Below are 25183 nucleotides of genomic sequence, written 5' to 3' on the forward strand. Positions count from 1 at the left end.
CGCCAGGGCACCCTTAGAGTGTCCTATGGCCAGCAACTGCCTGGCATCGTAACCCACTTGGAAGGGAAGGCTGGGCAGGGATCTGGGTTTTAAGTCCACGGTCTGTTTGGACAACTCTGGACTTGAGCTTAAATTTCTGGAAGTAACTCCAAAGTTAATTCCAGAGAGTCATTGTATGGGACTTGCCCAAATAAAATGTAGCACATGTAACGAGGCCGTGCTTTTTAAAAACATTTTAAGAGCCATCCAAAATGACCCAAAGAATCATCAAGGGTATCCCGGTGTCTCAGGACCAGGGAGAAGGTGAAGAGCTTCAGGTTCCAGTTAGCCTCACCTTCCCGGGCGGCTCCATAGGCCCAGGAATACATTCGAGCACCGCACGGAGGGCAGGTGAGGAAACAGCAACGTCCCCCTGTGACGACCTGCTCCACACTCACACCAACGAGGGCTGTTCTGAGCCACAATTTCACCACCTGCAGGCACATGCCTGCGATCCGGGGACGCTCAGTGGCAACGGAGGGGTCGATAAATCAAACCACTGGTGGAATATTTTACTCTGAAATGGAGTGGTGTTTGGTTAATAATTTGAGATGCACTAATCCTAAACGGGGTGACCCGTTTCCAATGGCCTCTGTGTAAATTCACAGCTCATTAGCCGGAGGCTGGTTTGCACAGGCCATTATGTGGTTACTGTCTGAGTAACGGACTGCGCCGGGACGGCTGCAGACGGGCACAGGGACAGGCCGGCTGACGCCGGTGACTTTCGCCCCACGGCCAAGCTTCCTTTCAACGGGGGCCTATTTAAAATCACCAACTCTTGAATTTCGGTGGTTTTGCTTAGTAACGCCTTTTGCTGACGGCGGAAAGTGGGGCGTGGGACGAGGACGAGGACGCCTCCAGTTACAATTAATTCCAGCTTACGAAGCTGTTTTAACTGGCCCATCTAAACGCGTTAATTAACATCAATGATGGCTTCTTATTTTTCACACTTTGTTACTCTGATCATTAACAGTGATGGAAAAGCTAGATTAAGCTAATGGGGAACGGATTATAAATCCTTAAAGGACTTCTCAGTTTGTCTTCAACTGGAAAATAGATAGAGAAAGATGGAGAGGCATTTTTGCCTCTACTCATACATTTTTGGTACCAAACTTCTTAAAAACCAGATGGTTTAAAAAAAATTTTTCCAAAAATTATCTTAACATGCTGCTCAGACATGACTGCTAAAAAAGTAGCATGTACACATATAATATCGAACAGCTTGAGGAGCGCCTGTAAACGTTACACTCGTTTTCTCTTTCTTAAAAGAAAAAAAAGAAAAGCAATTATAACCAAAGAGAGAACTCATCTCTATCCCGCAGCAGGTCCCAGGTCCTGAGAGTCTTGCCACTGAAGGAAGAACAGCGGCCCTCCCCCGCCGCAGCACGCCTGGCCTGGGCCGAGTCTGGAGCCGCTCCGGCCGCCCGGACCCGGCCACACCTGTGCAGGAGCCGCGGGCGCCGAGCCCCGCGCACCCAGACCCACACGCCGCACCCACGGCCCCGACGCTGCTCAGTGAGACTTCACGCCGACGAGGACAACGATGAGGACAATGACGACGACGAGTAATATTAAAATCACAAGCATCTTCCGATTCTTCTTCTGATACTGCTCTGCCTACAGAAAGAGGAGGGAAAAAGGCTGTCATTCTCCCCAAAATTCGAAATCAAGTCTCGCTGTCTCCAGTCCTGGGCTGCCGGCGGCACCCGCACACCTGGCGCCTCTGGGCCAGGCTCCAGCACCACACTCCCTTCCATCAACTCCAGCGAGTTCCACCAGCCTGAGTGCCACCAACCCGGAGCTCCCTATTGACCCGGGGGTCATGAAAGCCTACGCGGTGGACCCGCTACCACACGGAGGCGGGCGGGCGGGAGATGCCGCCGGCTCTACTTGGGTCCAAGTGGACCGCTTCTCCTGGCTTCTGCCGGCACTGCCTGCAACCATCCGCTCTTCCAACCAAACCTCCTGCTTCCCGACGCAGTTCTCAGGGCGAAGGCACAGCATCCCCACCAAGAATGCAAATGGCCAGCTAAGGTCACCCCAGCCGCAGGGAGGGCCCCAGGGCCCCAGAGAAGCTTGTTTTCCACCTCCTTAGAGCTTAGAAACAAGGCAAAATGCACCCTTTGAAACAGAAACGGGAAAGTCGGCCCCGGGGTGTCAAGTGCAGAAAGAACCCTCCTGAGACATGTTCTCCTGTGCCTCTGGGACACGCGGTCGTGTGACGCACACAGCAGGGACAGGAGGGCCACGAGGGCGTCCCGCCCTGGCATGGTGCTGCTGCTTGGCAGGGAGGGCAAAGGCACAGAGGAGACAGCCTGATGGGAAGCCCTGCTCTAAGCACCCAACCTCTCCCGCCCTCCTGCCACGCCACCTGCGCAGGCCTGCCCACCTCCCAGCGGCCACGTGGCCACAGGAGCAAACAGCAGGACGCACGGTCCACCTGTCTGGGGGGCCCGGCCAGTGTGAAGCAGTAGCTTCACCCCGACACGAGCTGTCTGCTGAGGAACAAAGAGCAAGGGCCCTGGGAGGGGGCAGTGCGCGCAGCCCCCGGTGCCTGAAAACGATCACGGCTCACACAGCAGGGCCGCAAACACCATCGTCAGCGCCCACAGGACTGGGGCTCCGCCGTGGAGGAGGCTTTTCCCTTGCCCGTGTCCTACCACAAAGTGTGTCTCACACGCTTTTATTTAAGAAACTTCAAAAGCCAATGCATAATTCAACAGCATCTGAAAATCCAGGTATTACAGAGCGAGAAGCGCAAGTCAGCCCTCACTCTTCTAACACACAAGGCTCAGCAACCAAATGAACCCGATGCTTCAAAAGCCCTGTGCTCGCAGGGGGCAAGCCTCTGCTCTCTCAGGACCTGCTGCAGCCTCGCGCTGCCCGGCACATGCTGTGACGAGCACGTGGAAGAGGCAGTGGGGCTTCCGGTCTGGCCCGCGTGAGGCCTGGGGCGACCGTCAGTACGGCCCTCTCTGCCCCGGGGGGCGGCCGGTTGCAGAGAAAGGACAGAGGCGCACACTCGTGAAGCAGGAGGACGGCCATGGCACGTGGCTAGAAACATCGGCAGGCCTCAAAGACACGAGGAAGTGGACAGGACGTATTTTATTTGTGAAGCACTCGTTCCTTCTAAAGGAAGCACACACCTAAGTACCCGAGAGCCGCCCAGCAGCGCACCATTATTTTGAACCAATACCCTGAACCGCATTCCTGAAGGAGCCACCTGATTAGCAAAGACCCAGCGCGACTGCTCTCACTGCCACGGACCACGCTTTCCTCAAGGGAGCGCACGGGCACGTACCGGGCAGCTAAAAGGCAGCAGGAGATTCTCATCTTCCCCAGCAGCAATTCATCAGAGAACAGCCCCGACAAGACAGGCCCGAGCCGGCACGACAGGCAGATGGAATGACCCCCCCCCCCCCCCCGTATGTTAACGCAGTCCATTCCCCGACACAAGACCACCCAAGGAATAAAACCATTTCTAAAAGGAGAAAAGCCCAATTCCTTCAGATGTGCTGTCACGGAGGGGCGTGCTCGGCAATTTCAAAGCTAAGTGGCAGGTGCAGGTGCACCCGCACTCGCTAACTGCAGGAGAGCGGCGCGGCCCCGGGGTCGGGGTCGGCCCTGACGGCGGGGCCACTGGGCGCTCCTCTGCCCTATCTTGCCAGCTGACGGCAGGCCAGAGGCTGAAGCTGTTTTGACGGCCGAGGCGCCTCTCATGACTGCTTGGTGTCTGGGAAGAACTGCTCACGTTCTCAGCCCCGCGAGATTACCTTGTGAAGCTGCTTCAGGCCGTCCTCCGTTTTCACACAGGCCTGTTCAACACTGTAGTCGATTCTATCGAGGACGGTGCCCTGGGTGACAAACGACACAGGTGATCCACAACCACCCCGGGAAGCGGAACGTCCAAAACGAGGTGCAGGCCTTCCCGCCACGGCGCAGCGGAGACGAATCCGACCAGGAACCAGGAGGCTGGGGTTCCATCCCTGGCCTCGCTCAGTGGGTTAAGGATCCGGCGTTGCCGTGACCTGTGGTGGAGGCCGGCATGTGTAGCTCCCATTAGACCCCTAGCCTGGGAACCTCCACATGTCTCAGGTGTGGCCCTAAAAAGCAAAAAAAAAAAAAAAAAAAAAGAGAGCGAGATGCAAATTGCAGACATCATTATCCACAGGATTATGTTTTACCGAACTGTGCTGTAAAGACACACACCGAGAGCTCTGGAACCCACCACCAAGCGGTGTCGGGCCCTCGGGGCAGAGAGCTGTGTCAGCCCATGAGAAAGGAACACTGCCAAGTGGAGGTTCCTTTCGGATTTAGCCGCTGCAGCACAGGCCATACTCCGACTCGGTGGGGCTTTAAAAAATACACGGTTCGGTGGGAGTAGCCTGAGTGGTGAAAGGCTTGTTTCTGCACCCATTTTTGGCTTAAATTCTTGGATTCGAGGAGGCAGAGAACACCAGGGGAGTCAGACCTGGTCATAGTGAGGTCTGGAAGCGGACTATCACGCCTGTCCCTGACTGGCAGGTGTCCGTGGGTCACAGCAATGACAGCAGGCGCCCATCCACCGCGTAACGCTACACATTCGCCTTGGGGAGAATTTGGTTTTTGCTTTTTTTTTTCTTTTTAAGGGCTGAGGCATATGGGGGTTCCCAGTCTAGGGGTCAAATCGGAGCTGTAGCTGCAGGCCTACACCACAGCCGCAGCAACTCGGGATCCGAGCCGCGTTTGCAACCTACACCTTGGCTCACAGCAATGCCAGATCCATAACCCTCTGAGCGAGGCCAGGGATGGCGGCCAGGGATCAAACCTGCATCCTCACGGATGCTAGGTTAGATCCATTAACTGCTGAGCCATGACGGGAACTCTGAGAATTTGGTTTTGAATAGTTTCATATCTTGGTTCGAATAGAAAGAAGGGAGCACTGGGCTACAGGGAGGAACAGGGCTCCTGACGGAAACGTGTGGTGTCAGGAGCACTGCTGCTGCCGCGGGTAAGTAAGGTAACTAGACCTTCCACAGCCTCCATGCTCCGTTCTGCGGCAGGTTTCAGGGGGTCTGCTGGCCAGATAATAAAACACCCTAATCAGATTGTAACGGCAAACAAACAAATTAATTCTCCTTGAAAGCCAGTGGTTCCAGTGGCCGTGACACAATGACCTGCCCAAACGAGAGGGGAGACCTCGTCTGCGGCAGGAAGCCCGCTGAGCGCAGGCAGACCCAGCCAGCCCACGGCAGGGCGCTCGGTGAGCACTCTCGGGCCACAGGCGAGGGCGTGAGGACGGCCACCGACCACCGACGGGCAGCTTTTACATAAGATAAGGGTCATCGGCACTTTTGCAGGGAATGACAGCAGTGTGTGTACACAGTCTGTACACACACACACACGGGAGTAGGTTCAGAACTGCCGACGGCCGTGCAGGAGCCCTGCTGCAGGACGCGGAGAAGGACTAGATGGCACGGCAGGAGAGGCCGCGGGTGAGGAGGCCTGCGCGCACCTGCTCTACAATCATGGCTCCCAGGTCCCTGAATATCTCGTTCAGGTCGGAAATAGACTGGACAATCTGGCGAATCTCCCGCTCCCTCTCCTCCACCATCAGCGTGTTCTGCTCCACCAGCACCAACTGGTCATCCGTGAAACCCTAGCAGAACAAAAAGTACCACGTGCGTAGGTTAGAGCTTTCCCCCTGCAAGAAGCCATGCTGTACCATTTGAGAGATAACTTAAAGGAAATAAACGCTGAAACTACTTCCGTAAAGCACAGACACAAGCACTGATTTTTCCCTCACAGGAAAGATCCAACGTCCCGCATCGGGCGGGCTCTAAGGCACGGGCACCATCGGCCAAGCAGGGGGCAGAGCCCTGTGTCTGCAGCCACGCAGGGGCTAAGGAGCCAAACCACCGGGGAGACACTTGTGCATCTCGCAGCTCTTCCCGGGCATGGGGTGTGCAGACTGCTTTCCAGAAGGTTCTGGAAGGCAGAGTACAAGGTCTCCCTGTGGCCTCTGGAAAGGAAGAAACAGTATGGCCCCCATGACCGTTCTTCCACCTGCTGCAAAAGCCACTTGACGGAGGTGCGCGTCACCCGCGCTGGTCCGCTGGCGCTGCACGGCGCTGAGGGCAGTCCAGCCTGCAGCCCCTTCACGTACCCGATCGTAAAGCGTATTATCCTCGCCATCGTCCATCAGCGGCACTGATGTATCAAAAAAAGGCTGGGACCTTTCCTCTCGATTCTTCATGCCTGTCACGGATAGGAGTGCACTTTACTTGAATATGCCAACCATCCGGGTCACTGTTCCGCCATTAAAAGGGGGGCTCTAAAGCGACACTCGACGGGCAGGACAGAGGTACTTTAAAAGAAGCCCGCCTCACCACCGGCAGAGGTGGGGGGTAAAGGAGCACAAACATGCAACGCAGGCGAGGGCTTGGGGTTATTCAAGACAAAAACCACACTGGCAGATGCCACGCGGGTGACAAAATGACACGACCCGTGAGAATCCCTACGTGAAAAAGAAAGAATGTAACGGCTGTCACAGAACAGTAAAACAGGAATCAGTATCTCTTTCTAAAAGCATCTCTTGTGAGAATTCCAAAGGGCCCTGAGCAAATCCTAGACGTAAGGAAATTAAAGCACGAATGTGCCTGTTGTCAGAAGGAGGGAGCAGCGGTGTTTTGGGAGCATGGGAGGTGCAACTGATTCCAATGGCGGCAAGAGAAACCCGGCTTACGGGGCAGTTGGGACGGGGATGCGGCTGAACCCTGACTGCACTGTCTGGGAAGGAAAGGGAGGCTGGCGACTGTGGGCCGGGGGAGCGGGGTCTGTTCAGACTGCCCGGGAGAGGAGCGCGGGCACACTCTCCGATGCTTTAGCTGCTGTGCAGACGCAAAGCTTTCCGGCGATCACAATAAATACACCTTAACTACTTATCAGCAGGTCCCCCAACCTCCTGTCTAGAAAGTGACATGGGGTGTTTGTTCTTCTTTCTTTCTTTCTTTTTGGCCACACCTTTGGCATGTGGAAGTTCCTGGTGAAGGACCTGGTATGGTCACTGCTGTGGCACGGGAAGATCCAATCCGTATCACAGCAGTGACCATACCAGGTCCTTAACCCATGCAGCCACCAGGGAACCCCAAGTGACAGGCTTTTTTTAACCATGCTAGACAGATTTCTCAAATTCTTGAAACTTGACTCAGCGTAAGTTTCTGTTATAGTTTGTTCTTTCCGATGTGACCTGCTCCGACACCCTGGCCGGCGCCATCCTCCACCCGGCCTGGCTCCACCCTGGTGGTGTGAGGGAGCTTCTTTTTGTTCGAAAGGTGGGGATGAGCTCCAAAGCCAAGAGCGAAAGGCGCGGGACAAAACGCAGAACAGACAGCAAAACAGGAGGGTGAAAACCACCGCAGCTCCGTGGCTCCAGGGCTGACCCGCCCGCGGCCCTGCAGCCCTCCGCCCGGGACACTCACGCTTCAGGTAGCCGGACTGCGCGAGCCGGAAGCCGGTGGACAGCTCCTGCAGCGCCTGTGCCAGGGAGGCCACCACATTGCGCAGCAGCCGCTCCTCCTGCTCCGAGCAGGCCCTGCGGGCCCGGCTGGGCAGAGCCTGCACCGCGCGCTGGCACCTGTGGAAGAGCTGGGAGAACAGGCCGGGCTCACAGCAGGCCGGGCAGGGGCCCCTGCGCTCTCGGCCCGAGGCAGACACAGGGCTCCGCCCGGCTGAGAAGCCAGGCGATGGAAACGCTCAACTGGGACGGGACGCGGCCCAGGGCCGCCGCGTCTGCGGGCTGCATGCCCGGCCGGCTGCCGCGGCCTTGCACCCAGAAGCAGGTATCACTCTGTCCCGCCTTCGTCTCATTTAATCCTGATGGCCACCCCGAGAGAGGGGTGCCATTATCATTCGTCCCATGGTACAGAGGGAACACTGGAGCCGGCGGGATTAAAGGAGAACTAGGACCTAAACGTTCCAAGGCCCCAGGGCTTCCCCACCCACCACCCCCTTCTGCTCATCAGCAACCCCGGAGGTTTAAACAAATGAAAAATGTAAGTGCTAGTTTACGCACTAGTCGTAATTATTTTAAAATTATTCAAATTTAACATTTTGCAGGAAACGTCTCTGGGATACTAATAAATTCACTCTACAGCAAGCGCTCCCCATGTTTTCAACGACAAGCACCATTTTTTAACATGAAACAATTTTAAGCCCTCGCCTAACGGTAGACGTTACACGCTTTAAAATTCAATGGCTGAACTCGGTGATGTTCTGAAGTCAAACTTTCAAATTAATCCACAGTAGTATTTAGAAACAACGGAAAGACACTCTCCCCCTGCAAAGCACGAAGCCCTGGAGAAGTCGGGCCTGCAGGGAACGCCAGGCTGGGCAGGGCAACTCCAGGGCTGCTCCGCAGTCGGGCGTGGACCGGGGAGGGAGAAGGCCGGAAGGCAGCTTCGGGCCGGGGCGCCCCGCCCACTCTCACCTGAGTGATCTCCTGCGTGGTGATCTCGATGGCATGCTCCTGCTCGCTGCTGTCGTCCAGGGTGGGCCTGTTTAAATGCTGGTCGTGGAGGCTGGCTAAGTCCTTCATCTTCTGTTTAATTCGGCCAACGTCGAACTGTATCTAAACAAAGGGAATCACAGACCTCCACTGGCACCGGCTGGGTACCTGCCTGCCGCTGGAACCATGCACTCTGCTCAGAGTGCCCAGTTCAGTCTGTAGCCGACTTGTAGGCTCGGTGATGCCTGAGCAACTTTTAACTCAAGGGACCAGACATTCAAATACCACCCTTCTTGTTAGAGTTCTTCTATCTCTTTCTATAACTGAGGTCGTTACCACTAAGGCCAAAACCGCACGTGCGCACACACGTGTGTAAAGTGCACAACCCCAAAGCCGGGCGCTTCCGGGGTGCAGCCACACCAGTCTGCGGGGCAGAGGCCGCAAACAGGTGAGTATCACGATTTCTTCAACAAACGAGAGAATGTGGAACGAACACTCGACTTACCTCATCCACGCCATCCACCCACTTAGGGGGCGATCGCTTCGTCACGCCGATCGCTGCTTCTGGGTCCAGGCTTATGCCCGACACCAGAGCCATGCGGTCATCAGCCAGCTACAGGGAAATAAAGAGACATTAAAAGAAATCATTCACATTCAGTTCTGACAAGCACACTCTCCCTCCCTTTTAAAAGTGGCTCCCTCAGAAGACGGAGAAACGGAGGAGCGGATGCACCTGCCTGGACTATAGACTTGCTTTGGGACTGCTGGCATTTAGAACTGTTTCCCTACCTTTTCATGCACCACTTCTTAATTTCCTTGGACATACGTGTGACCATGAACTTGACTTGATCTGGCTACGGAAACGTAAGGAAAAGGTCAACAAAAGACCCTCAAAGGGAAAAACCCTCTTAGCACTGGTAACGACAGGGTGGCATGAACCTCAGCAATTAATTTGATCCGATAGACACAAAACGTTACAAAAAAATTTCCAGGCTCTAAGTGGAATACAAACACTTCAAGTTTCACTTACATACGCTTAGCTTACTTTGTAAATAGGGTTGGTGCAGTTATCTTAGTCACAAGATCATTAACCATGTGTTAAAATGTGTGAAAGAATTGCCTTAAACAGTCAGCACATTACCCACCACTTGGCAAAAGCGAGCCTTAAAATCTCAGTAATCTCACACTGTTGCTTCCTTTCTCTGGTTAAATGTCCACAGGCAACACTCTCACTTATTTTGAAATGCTATCAACAGTTCTTATTTATTTTGCCTATATAACACATGGCCTTAAAAACCCTTTAAGAGTGGGGGCGGGGGATGGCGGGTTTGATGGCTTAAGCTGTTCACCGCCTGGAGGCAGGGAACTGCTGAGGATGCTGAGGTGCCCTCCCCGGCTCAGCATTTATAAACACCCGTTTCAATAGATGTAAATGATGATCAAAAAAATCATGGAACACAGCACATACAAGGCCTTTCCGGGCAATGCTCTGTACGTTTTCTAAGTCACACTGCAGAACTGGATGAACAATCTCTACGGCTTTTCTTCCCCCTTCCCTGCATGTCTCTAAATTTATTTCTGCATTCATCCCACAAATACTTGTTTGCTTTTCTAACAATAAAGGAACAAGGCAAAATTTTTAAAATCCTCAGACGAAGGGGGGGAAAATATCATAGAAGGAAAAACCTAAATTAAAAAATTACTTCAAGTAATAATGAGGCCTAAATCCTGACCGGAGAGAGGAGAGCAAAACGTCTCCAAGCATCCTGGAGCTTGCATCCCCTCCCGGCCAGGCCTGGGGTGGTGCTGCCCGCACCTGCTCAGGGTGCTGTGTATTCAGGGAGCGTGTCTTACGCAACGACAACGCTGAAGGGACCAGCAGCCCCGTAACTGCTCCCCGAGCGTCTGTGAGTCGTGATCAGGGCCAGCGCATTCCGCCACCGCGTGGACCCTGCAGGCCTGGTGTCATTTCAGGTCTTAAACAAATGGTGCGTCATCCAGCCCGCTCTCTGGGGCTCTGCGTCTGTGACTCTGTGACGTGTTCTAACCACCGCCGCCTTGTTTGCTAGGGAGAGTTCACTAATGGGAATCTGACATCCTTTTCATTATTTCTATCCTCATGAAGACTAGGTGAGCGAGGGACTATTACTCCAATCTGTCAAGGAGGGAACCGAAACTCAGAAAAGCTAAGTAGCTGGCCCAAGGTCACAAAGCTATTATGTGACAGATTAAAAACCTGGGTCGGCTGACGCCCGAAGCCCCGTCCACTCCACCAGCTGCCAATCACTCTGACAGGCCCATGAAATATACCTGTAACGTGCTAAGAACAGGGATCAGGACGCCAAGCCCTCGCATTAAAACACCACCACAAAGCACGGCCCTCCGGTCCACGCCCCAGCAACCACAGCAGGGACCACAGGGCAGGGCGTGCAAGGTGCACACACCGCGCCAGGCCTGCCCCACACGTGCCAGGAGGTACATGACTCTGCGGGGGCCACAAGGACCGAAACCGAGGGGACAGAGCCCATGCCCAGCACCCAGCATCTGGCAGGCGCTAGACTGAGAGCAGCACCTGAACGGGAGTCTCTGCCGTTCACACGAAGCAGAACCCATGGGCCCCAGAACTGCCCCCAGGCCCGTGTATTGCTGACCCACTGCACTCCGATGACGCCCCCTTTCAGCAAAGCCCCGATGCTTTTTAAACTCTTGATCTCATTTTGTACTGTTTCTACTGTTTAAACTACAAAAAATACGTCTTAAAAATAAAGCTATCTGCAGAGTAATTAGCATCAATTTATCCCAAACAAGTGAGAAATGATAAATCACAAATGAAAATTCAGTTGAGATGGATTCAACCCTTTTTTAAGGAGGCAGTACTTGATCTTACACAGCAGCTGCGCTCCCCCCAAACGCAGAGAGAGCTGTGAACTGTCTCTCAACGTGCTCTGGGGAAGCTTGCTGACGGGGAGGTCCCCACCTGACAGGGACAGAGGCCAGGCCACCTAGCTGGCTCCAGCCTTCCCACCTGCTGTGTCAGGGTTTTGCCAATAAGACAGAAGAGCTGATTCTTTGGGACTAAAAACTTTAAACAGGGAATAATTTGTCCCCTTTCTGATATAATCTATAGCAACAGCTCGTCACGATAAAGAAATGCAGCTGACGCAGAAGAAACGTGTCATTTATCTTATCAGTAAGGGTTTGTAATATGTATCCACAGAATGTACTGCCTTTTTTTTTTTTTTTTTAAGTCTAGGTTTTGGGAAGGGAAAACACAATTGAAGGTAAATGTCAATTATCTGAAATGGGAACAAATACAAACGTTAAAAAAACACATTTAAGGCAAAACAATCACCCTTTCAACCTTGGGAACGTCACTTCCCATTTCAACATGCTGTCTCACTTTTAAGACCCAGAGCCCGTCAGTGTTTATGCGGCTATCCAAGTCAACACAGATGCCACAAAGCTGCCACATTTCTAATTCCCTTTACTTGTCCTTTGCTCCATTTCAACTTAGTCCCCACTCCGAATATATGTTGTTCATTAAAGCTTTTCTTAAATGAACTTGTGCTTCTGAAGTAAAAACAAAACAAAACAACATATTTTTTAAATAAGAAAAAACGTTACAATAAAATTGTACTCCTGAGAATTAAGAATTTAAGAATTCTGGTCTCTTCGATTTGTAGCTCTAAGAACTATAGGGGTACACAGCCCAACCCAGAGTCACCCAGCTCGACTGCATCAATGCAGGAAAATTCCAACAGATGCTCACAACAGCTCACCCAAAGGCTTCGTGCTGGACTCGTGAAAGTTGTGTGTGTGTGTGTGTGTGTGAGAGAGAGAGAGACTTCTGCCTGTGATCCACTCTAGACATTGACAACTGTCCCTTTAAGGAGGCCCAGACAGTGTGGACACATGCTTGATCTACAGACGGGACACACACACACACACACACACGAACAGTCTTATAAATCTTATTGTCCGAAATATACAGCCTTCCTACTCTTATAAAACCCTGCCTTTACGAGAAGGCTGATTTAGTGTTCCATAAGATCAAGGAAATGGCAACGCCTCTGTAGAGGTTAGAAAAGTCAGACAGACAGACAGACAGACAGACACACACACACACACACACACCCATCTAAAAAAAATAAACTAAGTTCAGCCACAATGCATTGCTAATAAGAATCAATCCTGACAATTCTGGATTGTCTGTGGCAATGAACATTTAAAAAGTCCAGGAGGGACGCTGAAAATTACAGCCTGGCAGCTCTGTTTCCACCTGAGACAACGTGGGGGCATGTGTGATGAAGTCTGAGCACAGGCATAGCTCACTGGGCCCAGAAGGCTCAGTGCCTTCGCTAATAGACAATTAGGCTTAAGCAATCTCAGTTCTCTGAGGGGTGAATAAGCACGTTGTATAAAAGAGAATCAGGGCTGTCAACACTAGAGGTTTGTTTCAATCTGTGATGGTTTTAAAACAGTGTTCACCTTTTCTGATTATGAAACAATAAGTGTTCAAAATAGATCGTTTTTTAAATGCACAAAAAATATAGAAATAAAAACCTGACAATCATACCACCCAGACAAAACGTTGCCAGTTTCACCGATTTTCCTTTTTTCTCAACTCTTATATAAATCCTCAAAAAAGAAAAAAAAAAGGAAGCAACGACACCATGACCTGTGCTCCATCGGTACCGTGCACGTCACACCTCCACAGACTCGGGCATTTTAGTCCCATCAACAGACCTGGAGAGGACACTGCTCCCTGTTTACAACACGGACGCTGAGGGGCTGAGAGACCTTCCGGCAAAAGGCAGCCAGGGCCCCAGGTCCCTACTGTTTCACTCTGTGGTTTGGGAGCTTGATGTTTATTTTCATCTTGTAACTTTTCCATACCGTCTACAAAGACTTTAGCAACTGGGGAGATGATGCCGTCCTAGGAGGGGGCGGATCAGAGCCGAGAACGACAGAGGAGGCGGCCAGACAGAGGACAAGAGCGTGATGGTGGGTGGGCTTCCTCCTTGGGCCTCTGGGGATGAGGGCCTGGTCCCCCAGGGTGCAGCAGATTTTGGAGCTGGTCTGAGTAGGAGAAACGACAAATCAATGTGCACACACTGTGGGAAGGTGCGGGCGAAGCTCAGGCCTCCCCTACAAAGGAGTGGGTGTCCACCTAACCCACGCCAGGACCTGGGGTCACTTTCACCTTCGAAGACGGGCTGGAGGCCCTACCGCAGCCTCGGCACAGCAAAGGCTCTGGACCCTCTTCCCCGTATGGCCCCGGCTTCTAGCTCCACGGCCGCACTTGGCAGTAACAGATACACAATTACAATTCGCTGAAGGAGTCAATAAGAAACAGAGAAGATGAATGAATGAAGTCAATAAAACACACGTTGGGTACAGTTCACATCACAGAAGAGGTAGCGGAGCTGGACAGAGGACAAGGGCCAGGACAGCCGCTGGAGCGAACAAGGGGCCACGTGGACCCCGAATGGCAAGGCTGGATGGGGCTCCGAGGACCCCCCAGCATGTGAGGGGTGCATGGCAGGGGAAGTGGCTCTCCACTCGGGGTCTCGGCAAACAGAGAAGCGATGCTGTGAGTTCAGTGGGTAGCCGGTTTCTGGAACTTGCTGACTGAGGAGGAAGTAGGAGAGACCTGGAAATAGGCTCGGGCAGCAGAGTCTCCGGGAAAGACGACCATTCATTCACATGGCCCCCGGGTGAGCCGTGTTCAAACGCTTCTTCAAACTGAGCTGTTCTGTTTGTTTACACTTCCTTTTTGGAGCCACAGGGCCCTATTTCCAAACTGTTCAGGAAGGGGTAACGTCTATTCTCAAATGAGGCCGGCTCTCTGTGCCCCCAAGCAACCCCCCCATGTCTGCTGGACTGCTGAGCCCCCCTTCGCCTCATCCCCCAGGGCCCCGTGCCCAGGCTGGTGCTGGCGGGGAGCTTCCTAAGCCAGGCATGGCCAGGGCAGCCGGCTCAGTGAGCCACCAGCTGAGGGTCTGTTTTAATACTAATTGTTTTTTAATGACACCGGCAACAAATGCCATGTGCTTTGAAAATATACATCCACCTTAAGAAAAGGGCTTGCAATAGACAGGAAGTTTTCCCCCATCCCACACTTTCCCTAGAAGGTATCCACTAGTTAAGTTTCTCATGTCTCTTTTCAGAGATTTCCTACATGCACATAAGCCTGAGTGTGAGTTATTTTTCTTAATAGAACAAAACATTAAAAAAAAAAAAGAGTGGGAATTGTGCGTGTCCATTATTTTGCATCAGGCTGCTCCCCTCAGCCGTGGGTCTGGAGCTCAGGCCACTGCCGCCCTTAGAGAAGCAGGCGCCCTTTTCAACGGGCCCCGGGAGTGAGAGGTGCGCCATCGTGCACGGAACCCGCTCCCACGCAGGGTCTTTAGGTTGTTTCCCGTCCGTTGTCACTATCATTCGGTTAGGAACCTCACCGGCGGTGCAGACAGTGACCCTAACCCCACCTCACTGTTCACATTTCCAAATTAAAACAGAAACAAAGGACGCCTCCTCCTCTCGATTTAAAAAGGACTCTTCAAAGTGCTGTGAACACGGACCCTCTCCATCTTCTGGGAGAAGTGCTACTAAGTAATGAAAAGGCCAAAGTCGTGCTGCTCGGAAGGGGCCACGTCATGATTAGTCAGCCGGCATCACCAGAGGGCCCCTCGCAAGGTCCCAGTGACGCGGCAGCAGACACCCCAGCAGACCTACTTCCTGAGGGCTCCTGCCAGACGTCACGGCCTCCTGCGCACCTCCTGAGCCACCTCGGTGCACGTGGCTCAGCAGTCGAGGGACCTGCGCATGTGATCCTGAAAACAGCCTGGCTCACTTTAAGTGCAAGGAAATGTTCGACTTTTACTGTTTCCAAAGTTGAGACACTTTCCCAGGAGTAGTAAATAATGTTCCTAAGCCCATCTCGAAACCATCAGTTCACTTGGGTGAAAAAATATTAAATAAATCCTAAGAATTAAATCAGAAAACATGACAATTGTAGTAATTGAAACAAAAGCTAAAATGTGTCAATCAACACTGTTCGCATGTTGCAGATGACCAAAGACTTCAGAAAAGCAGGCATCATTTTATAAACTAACATACAAAAATATGCAAAACACAATACCTCATCCAGCTCCTGAAGGGACATGTTTTTCCCATCAGCCCATCCAGTGAGGGACGGCAGGCAGAGAGAAGGACGGGGACAGACAGACAGATAAGGTATGGTCAGTTGAGAAAATACTGAGATTTCAAGCAACTCTAAAGTTGACTAAAATAAAGACCCACTAATCAAGGCATCTTAAAAAATCTCCCCCTTCTGATTCTTCCTTTTTTTTTTTTAAGCTACATCAGTATGTGTTTTTCAGTTTTTATTTACAATGATTGTTGTTTTGGTAAATAAGACAGTAAACACTAAGCAGTTGTAAAAATTAAAATACAATAGAAACAAAGAAAACACATTTGCTTTAGTTTTAGCTTCACTAAAATATAATGGCATCCTGTTTCATAAATAGCAAATATCACAGGCAATATTCTACATTTCCTTTAGGAAGATAAAATAAGAGAGCAAAGCTAAAATGTAATCTTATTCTGTCAACTAAATGTAAATTTTAACATATACATCGGCCCTGCTAAATGCAGCAAAATAAGAAAATGAACAACCCACAAAAATTGTCTATGGCTGTTTTCAGATAATATTTGAACGACCACATATGTAAGGTCTCTACAAATTAAATCCTGCAGACACAAGAAGCAAGCCGAGAAACCACCCTTCCCGGGAGAGAGAGACAGGTGGTAAAGAAAGGAAAAACTCTTCCCGTTTGCTTGGCGTGTATTATTATTAGTCTAGAAAGCACATGGTTATTTACAAGGCTATTATAAAAGAAAGTAAACAAAACCAAACAAAAGGTAAGGAGAGTTTTGTTTTGGGGGGTTTTTTTTGTTTTGTTTTTTTAAGGAGGAGTAGGAAGGAAGAAGCACCGGCAGGCAGAAGATTAAGTTTCAATTTAAAACTAAAGGTTCTTCTTTCGATTAACGTGGAACTCTATCTTCCGAGCAGATATTTACTAATGATAGACAATGTGAGTGACTGGGTGGTTGTGTGTAGTTTTTTTACAGTATTGATCACTAAAATAATTAGGAGTGAATTTCAATAATCAACTGTGATTTTTTTTTTAATGCTTAACAGTAAAGCTGGAAAATAAAAAACATAGCTTCATTTAAAAATTAGTAGTGCAAATGAACCTGGTCTATCAGGGCCAAAATATGATTAAGCAGTAACAGTGGAACCCCACAGCATTCCTCCAGGTAAAAATTCAGTTAGCTGACATGATAGGAGGCTGAAAGGCCTCTGCATTCCTTCCGCAGTTTGCCAGGAAAGCAAGAGAGCTGTTTACATACACCCCCTGCCATAACAGTAGTACTACAAGATATTAACAGAGAAGATAGTGCTGAATGGAAATCTGATTTAATTACCTTCTACTTTAAAAAGAAAACCTTTTTATTTTTTTTTAAAAGCTTAACATTTTCAGCGAGAAAGCACGGAAGTGTTTTCATTAACACAACAAGACACAAGGCGAGACCCCCAGTTCAGCATCTCAGCCTGCACATCTGCCAGTTCTGCAGAGGCTCCTTGGCGTCTAATCTGTGGACAGAGCACCCTGCAAACCAGGGTTAAGATCTCAGCCACATGCAAGCCTGTCCTCTCTGATTTTTAACCAAGCACACATCCTGATCTTCTAACGTCTATAATCATTAGTTGATAACAAGTGAAATCAGACTCATGGCTTTTTTTTTTTTTTTTTTTAACACAAACAGGAAAATCAAGCTGCAGAATATATAAATCCATTTCCCTGAAGTCAGGGGGCTGAGATGGGGACAGATTCAGGTGTTCAGGCCTCTTTCCACCTTCCAGTCTCTCTAATTTTATTAACAATCCAGGAGATTACTAGTGATGGGCAGCTGAGAACTAAACTCAGAAGGCCATCTTCTTGAAGAGCACCCCCCCCCTTTTCGCTACTTAAAAATAGGAGGCTTTCAAAACTCCCCCTGCCACCAACTTAAGACCTGAACTAAAACATTTAGAGTTACCACCAGGAAAAACCAAAACAGAGCCCAATGAAAACACGTTACTACACTTCATCAGCTTCTAAATCTTTATAACGTCTAAATCTAGGTTTCTGACCTGCCAATGGCATACAATCAAGCAAATACTGAAAACTCCAAGTAGCATGTGGAATTTATAGTCTAAAGAACTTTCTACATAAAACTGAAAAATAAGTGGAAAGCCATCTGTGTTTACTCAGGAAGTCTGGAAAAGTTGAGCAAAATGAGTTGGAAATACAGGTCTATGCTATAGTGATATTTACTTTATTTCCGTTACTGCCAAAATAAAAGTTTGCCTCACTTTTATCCAACAAAGTACCCTTATTCTCAAGTAAGCCTCTCTGCTCAAATGGAATCTTTAGAGGCAGAAAAGCAAATAGATCTAAAGAGAAATATACAATGATTTCATACTTGGATTCTACAGAAAGAGAACTAATTTTCCAACAGACTCAACAGGGACGAAAACGTAGAACATTCAATATGCAAGTTAAAGATGACTATGTATGGTTATAAAGTAAGATAAAGATGCAATCCTATTGTAAGGAGGAAAAAAAAAAAAAAAAAAAGAAGAGTGCTTCCATTCTCCAGGACCAGAGGCCCAAGTCCCGGCAAAGCAGCCAGCCCCACCGTGGCCCAGCAGGAGACAGAGCTCTGGATCGAGCTTGGCCTGAGATCCCATCCCAGCTCCCTGCGAGGTAGGCAAACCCTGGGTAAGTTTCCTGACTCCTCAAAACCTCAGTTTCCGGATCTGTATCATGACAAAAGCGACAGCACCCATTTGCTAGAGCTCGCTGAGGATGAAACGAGGCTGCACGTGGAAAGGGCTAAGCCCAGTGCAGGCATGTGGCAAGCACTCAATAAATCTTAGCTAATGTTACAGTCAAGACCGAAGAAGGACCTTGGGTTTCTTATGACCATAGTTAATCCTCAGCTGCCCCCCCCCCCCCAAAAGCACACTGGGTATTATTAAAAATAATGTGCTACTTTCAAACGAATCTAAGACCAATTAACTCTAGCTTCCATTTATAGATTGTGCATTATTTTACAGCAGAGAATAGATTAGGCTGTAAACACCACCAAAGTAGCTCAGATCCCTCCATGAGATCTATTTCAGGAGATCAAAGGCAATCACACAAGTCGCACTGCACCTCATCAGATGAGAACAGCACTTCAACGTCTACGTTCATTCATTCGGGTAAGACTTTCCACGTTTTTTTTGATGATTATTTAACGTCGTAAATTCGCTTTGCCTTCTTAAAGCTAAGCTGCCTGTGGCCGCTTGAAGGAGGGGCTGCCTTAAACCTGCACTTGGCACACAGAAGGCCAAAGTTTCCTCATAGCATTGGAGCTACTTCGGAGGGCTCTTGCGGGAACGTGGGGCTGGCAGGCAGCACGAGGTTGTTGACAGTGTTTTTCTCCCTTTCAAATTAAAGCTAAGGCTGCCAGCCTTGGTCTGGAGAAACACTGTATCATATGAGAACTCCAGAGAGCACTGCTGAATCCACAGGGCCACTAGAAATCACCTAACTCAAACCCTCAGTTTACAAATTAGGTAAAGGATGTCAGAAGCGATTAACAGCCTAAAGACCTATGTTCTGAGTCGGCCACAGAGGGAGACTTGGCCCTAAATCCCCAGATTTCGGGGAGTCCAGGCTCTTCCTTTTCTTTCACGCTGCCCTGAGACAGCAGTGTGATCGGGCACCCAAAACTGAGGCCAAAACAGAAGGCATGAGAAATGCCAACAGCTGCATGTTGCTGACCGTCTAAAGATCAACCCCCCTTTCTGTTTTTAACAATTAGCTTTATTAATAGCAATACAACCAAGAACACAATTAAGTGGGTTTCTGTTCAGTTCTGCATGCTAAACTTTAAAAACACACACCGGGAAACTTAGACATCATTCACAGGCAAGAAACTTAACCTCGATGCCTGAACCGGGGCTGCTGAGCTAGAGAAAGCTCCGGGAATGAGCAGGCTGCAGGGCTATATCTATCACGCAGAAGAAGGCAGAGGCTTCCTGTGTCAGAGACCCTGGGGGCCAGACCCAGAGCAAGGACCACAGGATGCAAATGCAGACAAAGATGGGGTTAATAGAGGCAAAGTCTTTTCTGGTGGTTCAAGAGGTGGCGTGAGGGCTGCTGGAATTTCCTATCGGCCATTGCAGAGTGTGGTCAAGGCAGGCGGGCACAGGGTTATCACAGAGGGGATACTGGGTCAAATGACCTTTAGGTCCCCTCCTGGCCCTGGAGACTTTGTGTTTGTTTTGTCACTGCACATCCTCCTTAAATTCCTGCTTCGCTGTGTGACACGTTCGCCTGAGTGCTGCACAAACATGTTTTAGTGTGTGTGTGTAGAGGCACACACAGCAACCCCACCACCACCACCCACCCACCACTAGTTCTTTCCCTCCAACTAGGATACAAAAAAAAAGGACTTTAAATGTTTTCAATGACACGACTTTTCGTGTGCTTGGTTTTGCATAGTGTGATACATACACACACACACACACACACACACACACACACACACACACACACACACAGATACCACCTGACAATTTCCACAGCTCTCACCTAAAATTAGGATGTGAAAATTCAGATTTAAAACTAAAAAAAAAAAAAAAAACCTATTACTTTAGATGCAACTTATTTCTAATTGTGAGATAACAAAGACACACCCCAAAATCAACTTCTATAGCTTCTTCTTCAAACTAGGAGCTAGACATTTCAGTTTATGATTTTTTAAATTAATTGACACTCTAGAATTTAGTTCCTTCCTCTTTTAATTACCTGGGTTTTAGATAAATATATACAAATTGTCTTGGAATTGTTTTATTTGTGTTTTTAACATGACAGGTATTTACTTACTTTTTGTTTTTATTTACAATTTTTCAAACATACAGAAAAGAAAAGTATGGACACTGTCCCTGCACAAATTCATCAGGAGACGTAACAGTGAGTAACACTTTGCCTACTTTGTTTCCTTTACTGGGGGGCTAAGTGTATAAAATAAGTGATATTCTGACATTTTAATACTAGACATTTCATTAGCTCTCTCTAATAAAACTAACAAATTTACTTAATTATAATTAGTTTAATTCACTAATAATTTCTTAATATCACCTAAAACCCAGTCCATATTCAAATCTGATAGCTCTAATTTTGTTTGATTTGCTACATGATTTTGAAATTTACAAGTCAGAAATGGGGTTTTTAAATTTATATGAGCTAGATATGTAATGAAAAACATTACATCAGTTATTCAATGAAGTTTTAAAAAATTTCTGATATGCTTCTCCCCCAAAATATTTATAACATTTTTCTAATTTCCAGAAAAGATGAAAATATCACACCCTCCATTTAGTCACGTTAGCATCTTGCTATATGATTGTGTGTGTGTGTGTGTGTGCGCGCGCGCGTGCCTGCGTGTGCGCTGAGAAATGATTTCTGTAGAATCAATTTTGAGCAAGCTGAGAATCTAATAGTTCACCCCTAAACACTTCAGAAATTTATGACATGCCGTGTGTTTTTAATGCACACAATTAAAAAATATAAACGTGTGATTTATTTTTAATTCTGACTTAGGCAAACCATTTTTGTTTAATTGTAAATCTATTTTTTAAATAGTCTGAACCAACTACAAAGATATTTTAAATGACCCAATTGCTTAAAAATGATCTGAAAAAGATTTTAAATAGTCAAACCAATATGTGTTAACATGTTACATGGTGTAATACACAGAAAATATTTTCTAGTGTTCTGCCTTAGACATGTTTTTTCAGTTTGAGTTAGAAATCTATTTTCAAAAATATGTAGGAGATAGCTAAATACATCTGTGCATTTTCTGACATATCTATTTTTCCAAATTGTGTATTTTAGCTACATATTTTAAATTGACTTAGTTTATATATTTTTTAAATTGCCTAACTTAGCAAACCATTTTAAAAACAGGTTTTGACTTAGAGATGCACTTTTAAAAAGCTGCCCGTCTTAGACACCAGATTTTTATACCATCTGACCCAATGATTAAAAAAGAAAAAAAGCCTCCTGCTATCCAACGGTTCAGTGTATTTTGAACCTTAAATGATTAAACATTTTAAGGCAAATATTATGTTTTAAAATCAGTTAAAACTGATATCTTAAAAATCTTAACAAGAGTTTTAATTCTGGCTTTTTTCCCCCCCATGAGGTAGCATAAAATCAAGCCATTTAAGGAACCATTTAATTTTTACATCCTATTTAACAAAACTAAAGTTCCCTTAAGGATTTTTTTTTTTTCTCCCATTCAATTCTACTCTCTCTGTCTTGGCTTATTTCAGAACATTCTTTTCAAAATCAGCGCTAGAATTAGCCCTTTTCCCTTCTGCACTTACTTCAATAAAATCCCATTTCTTTCAGTGTACAAATGTAAAAAACCTTCAAATTCCTGAGCAAATGAAAGCCTGAACACCCCATTTTCTATGCTTTTTGACCTAAGTTGACTGTGATTTTATGCCTAAAATTGCTCACACCGTTTAAAACAGCTTTTCTCTATAAGCAAGATGGCCAAAGACATTCTGCACTTGTGATTTACAAAAGGGAAGAAATTGCCTTTGCAGGCGCTCTGCCACTGAGCAGGACAGATGGCATAATTCTTCTGAAGCATTTAGATCAAGTCATAAAGAAAAAAATGAAAAGGGGGAAACAGTCCCTAAGAGGTGAAACAAGGGTGAGGTCCCCCAAACTGAGTGTGTCCAGTATAACCCCTAAGAATATGGTCTCAGCCAGACTTTACTGGCTCTTTCTCCAATGCGCTTCTTTTCAGACTCAGCCTGGCTCCAGCAAGGAGCCCACGACAGACTATAGTTTCAGGTCTTCCTTCACCTTCCAATTTAAGACAGCACAGAGCCCACCAAGACCCTCTCCCCGAGACCACCCCCTCTCACCCCCTTATTCAACAGAGCAGGAAACTGAGGTTCAGAAAAGGGAAAGTAACCCTCAGCCAAAACAAACAAACCCCCACAACAGTCATCTTCCCAGGCCCTCCCAGTAAAAGATTCTACTGCTGGGCTAAGGAAAGGTTCAGGTGAATTAAATAGAAAACCCTGTGCTATTGGGGCGGGGGGTTTAATTTTCACATACACGCCCTGGTTTTTTTGTTTGTCTTTTTGTTTTTAAAGTTCGAATGGAGGGGAACACTTAATTTCCTGTCTGGGAGTGGAAAACGAGGAAGCTAGCACCTTACAGCCTCACAAAAAGAGCCCCCAGGAAAAAAACAGGGAAGCAATTATTCACAGGGAACACGGCCACCCAGAGGGCTGCGAGGCCATTAAAAGAAAACACGGGGAAAAAAAAAAAAATAATAAAACACCAGCTCCTTCCTCGTTTGGGGGAGGGTATGGTTCATTTGCAAGGATTTAGGTCTGAGATCCTGCATCTCGACCCTGAGAACCAAAGCGAGGCTCAGGATGCGGGGGCGGAGGGGGGGGGGCGGCTAAAACAAAATGAAACAAAAAAGGCCCAAAGCTTCCAAATCTTAGCGCTAAAACATATGTAAATTGGAGGCGGCCGGTCGTGCAGTGACGGCTGGGGGGGGGGGGGAAGGGGGAGGAATTGGAAGGGATGCGGAAGTGAGAGAGGGCAAGGCAGAGGTGGAACGGGGGCCTCAAACTGTTGTTTTTTTTTTTTCCCCCATCCAGGGTTATCGCTGCTCTCGGACCTTTGCCAAGAGACCTTGCACTTCCGTGCTAGACTTATCTTCTTTTTTAAACAGAGAGACAGACAGAGACAGACAGACAGGCAGAGCCGCAGTGCACACGGGGCGTGTGTCGGAGAGGCCGCCAAGAGACTCACCGCAGCAATGCTACGTGAATGCAGAGGGCTGGAGGTGGTGTGACTACTCACTTGCTCGGCTAACAGCTGCCGGGTTTGGATGGAATTATTCCGCAACAACAAGAAAGCGTCGGTTAAACGCCTGGTGGCCATGGCTCACCCTTTGTGATTCCCCTCTCAGGGGCCCCCACCCACTTAAAGTCCAGGTTTATTCACTTTCTTTCTTGCAGCTTGGCCTAGTCGGGCCCCCCCTCCAGAAGCTTCTCTTGACAAAGCCTCAGGCCTTTAGCCAAGCAGGTGCTGCTTCGAGCTTCCTCTGAGCGCAAAGACCCCTCCCCAAATAACCGCCCAGGCTTTCCAATTGTCTGAGTCCCCCTCCCCAAGACCTGCTTCGATCTCTAAGCACTTAAATCCCCCCAATCCTTGCGTTGCTAGCCAACTTCCCAGAGACCCCTCCCCAATCCAACCTCGGATCTACAAGCGTCTAACTCGCCAATCCGGCTCTGGACTGGGAGGCTCTGAAGCCCCCTACCACATTAGTCTCTGACACCCTTTAGGGCCCTGGTTCCCTCTGGTTCCCTCTCTCTAGCAGGGCTCACACGCGTCTGGGCCGTGCCCTGAGGCCTGCCTCTGGCTCAGTTCCCCCAGCAGAGGCCGGGGAGGCCTGCTTTAGGCCCCCTTTGGCCAACCCGAGGCCAGGCCTGGGCCCTGGGCTGCTGCTGCTCTCCACTGGGGCCTTGTCGGAGCCTGCTAGGGCCGGGGCGCGACCTCCTGACCCCTTCCCTTTGGGGGCAGACCGCTCCTCCACTGCCACAGCAGGCTGCCGGCCTCCAGGAGGGCAGCAGGGCCTGCCTCCCCGGCCTCCTCACTCCTCTTCTCCGGCTCCCTCCATCCCCGGATCTGCCTGCTGCTCAGCCCCGGGCCGTTTCCGTGCTATGGTCCCGGGTTCTGGCGTTCCCCCTGGCCCTCTTCCTGTCCGTCTCTCGCGAGTGCCCCCCTGCGACGTTCACAAGCCTTGCTCGCAACGTTCCGGGAGCAGGAGATCCCTACCCCTCTGCCCCGGGGCACGGGCGCGCTCCGCCCTCTCCCGGGGTGCTCCCGGGACCGCTCGGTTTCCCCTTCCCTAACTGGGCCTAGGCACCGGGAGCGGGCCTGCGGGCAGGCCTGAGCCTCGAGAGCGTGGCCCCCACGTTGCAGACAAGTGCCAGGGGCCTTGGCGCGCTTATTAGAGTGGAGTCGAGCGGCAGGCAAATTTGGGCTCCAGCAGCGCCGAAGTTTCGAGACGCGCGCGGAGTTGGGGAGGGAGAGGAAAAGTTGGAGACGACTGCCTCTGGAGGCCGAGCACGCTCCACTGCAGGCGGCGGCTCGCGCTTGCCTTTTTTTTTTTTTTTTTTTTTTTCCCAATTCTGAAAAAAAGATGTATCAGAAAAACAACCAGGAGGGGGGGTAAAAAAAAATGCCAAAGCTACAGCTAGAGCTCCAGGCCTCCTGGGCCGCGCCGCTGCTGGCAGCCGGGGGGGTCGTGGGGGGCGCCCGCCCTCCCCGGCTGCAGCTTTCTGTAGGGGGCACTGCAGGGTTGTAGAATCTCAAGTGGAAAAGTTCCCCTAAACTTCGACAGCCCCCCGCCCCCAACAACTTTTCCCTGCCCCCCTGGGCCCGCGTGCCAAGCCTGGCCCCGCGCCCCCGGCGCCCCCGGCTTGTTTTCCCGCAGTCGGATCGGGTCGGGGAG

The 25183-nt window shown here is 49.4% G+C and overlaps 1 protein-coding gene across 4 annotated transcripts; it reads right to left on the minus strand.

The window, feature by feature from the left end:
- Positions 1–218: 218 nt before the first annotated feature.
- STX16 (syntaxin 16) lies at positions 219–24416 on the minus strand. 4 transcript variants are annotated; one of them, XM_047770778.1, is made up of 9 exons: positions 23476–24416; positions 15666–15677; positions 9030–9137; positions 8507–8647; positions 7500–7665; positions 6185–6276; positions 5534–5677; positions 3813–3893; positions 219–1656 (listed from the first exon to the last, which is right to left on the minus strand). In XM_047770778.1, exons 1-9 carry the CDS (start codon positions 23605–23607, stop codon positions 1552–1554), a joined length of 981 nt encoding a protein of 326 aa, XP_047626734.1. In that variant the 5' UTR covers positions 23608–24416; the 3' UTR covers positions 219–1551. The 4 variants fall into 4 exon arrangements, with proteins under 4 accessions (XP_047626734.1, XP_047626736.1, XP_047626735.1 ...); XM_047770780.1 differs by having other exon boundaries at positions 23527–24415; XM_047770779.1 differs by lacking the exon at positions 15666–15677.
- Between the last annotated feature and the right edge of the window lie 767 nt (positions 24417–25183).

This window comes from Phacochoerus africanus, chromosome 3 (genome assembly GCF_016906955.1).
Source record: "Phacochoerus africanus isolate WHEZ1 chromosome 3, ROS_Pafr_v1, whole genome shotgun sequence".
NCBI classification, from domain to species: Eukaryota; Metazoa; Chordata; class Mammalia; order Artiodactyla; family Suidae; genus Phacochoerus; species Phacochoerus africanus.

Bases quoted from the DNA above. Each gene is read 5' to 3' on its own strand.
- STX16 (XM_047770778.1), bottom strand. From the start codon at position 23,607: ATGGCCACCAGGCGTTTAACCGACGCTTTCTTGTTGTTGCGGAATAAT. The intron at 5,678-6,184 runs GTACGTGAAGGG...TTGTTCTGCTAG, and splicing joins ATAATACGCTTTACGATCGG to GGTTTCACGGATGACCAGTT. The intron at 3,894-5,533 runs GTGCGCGCAGGC...TTTGTCACCCAG, and splicing joins GAGCCATGATTGTAGAGCAG to GGCACCGTCCTCGATAGAAT.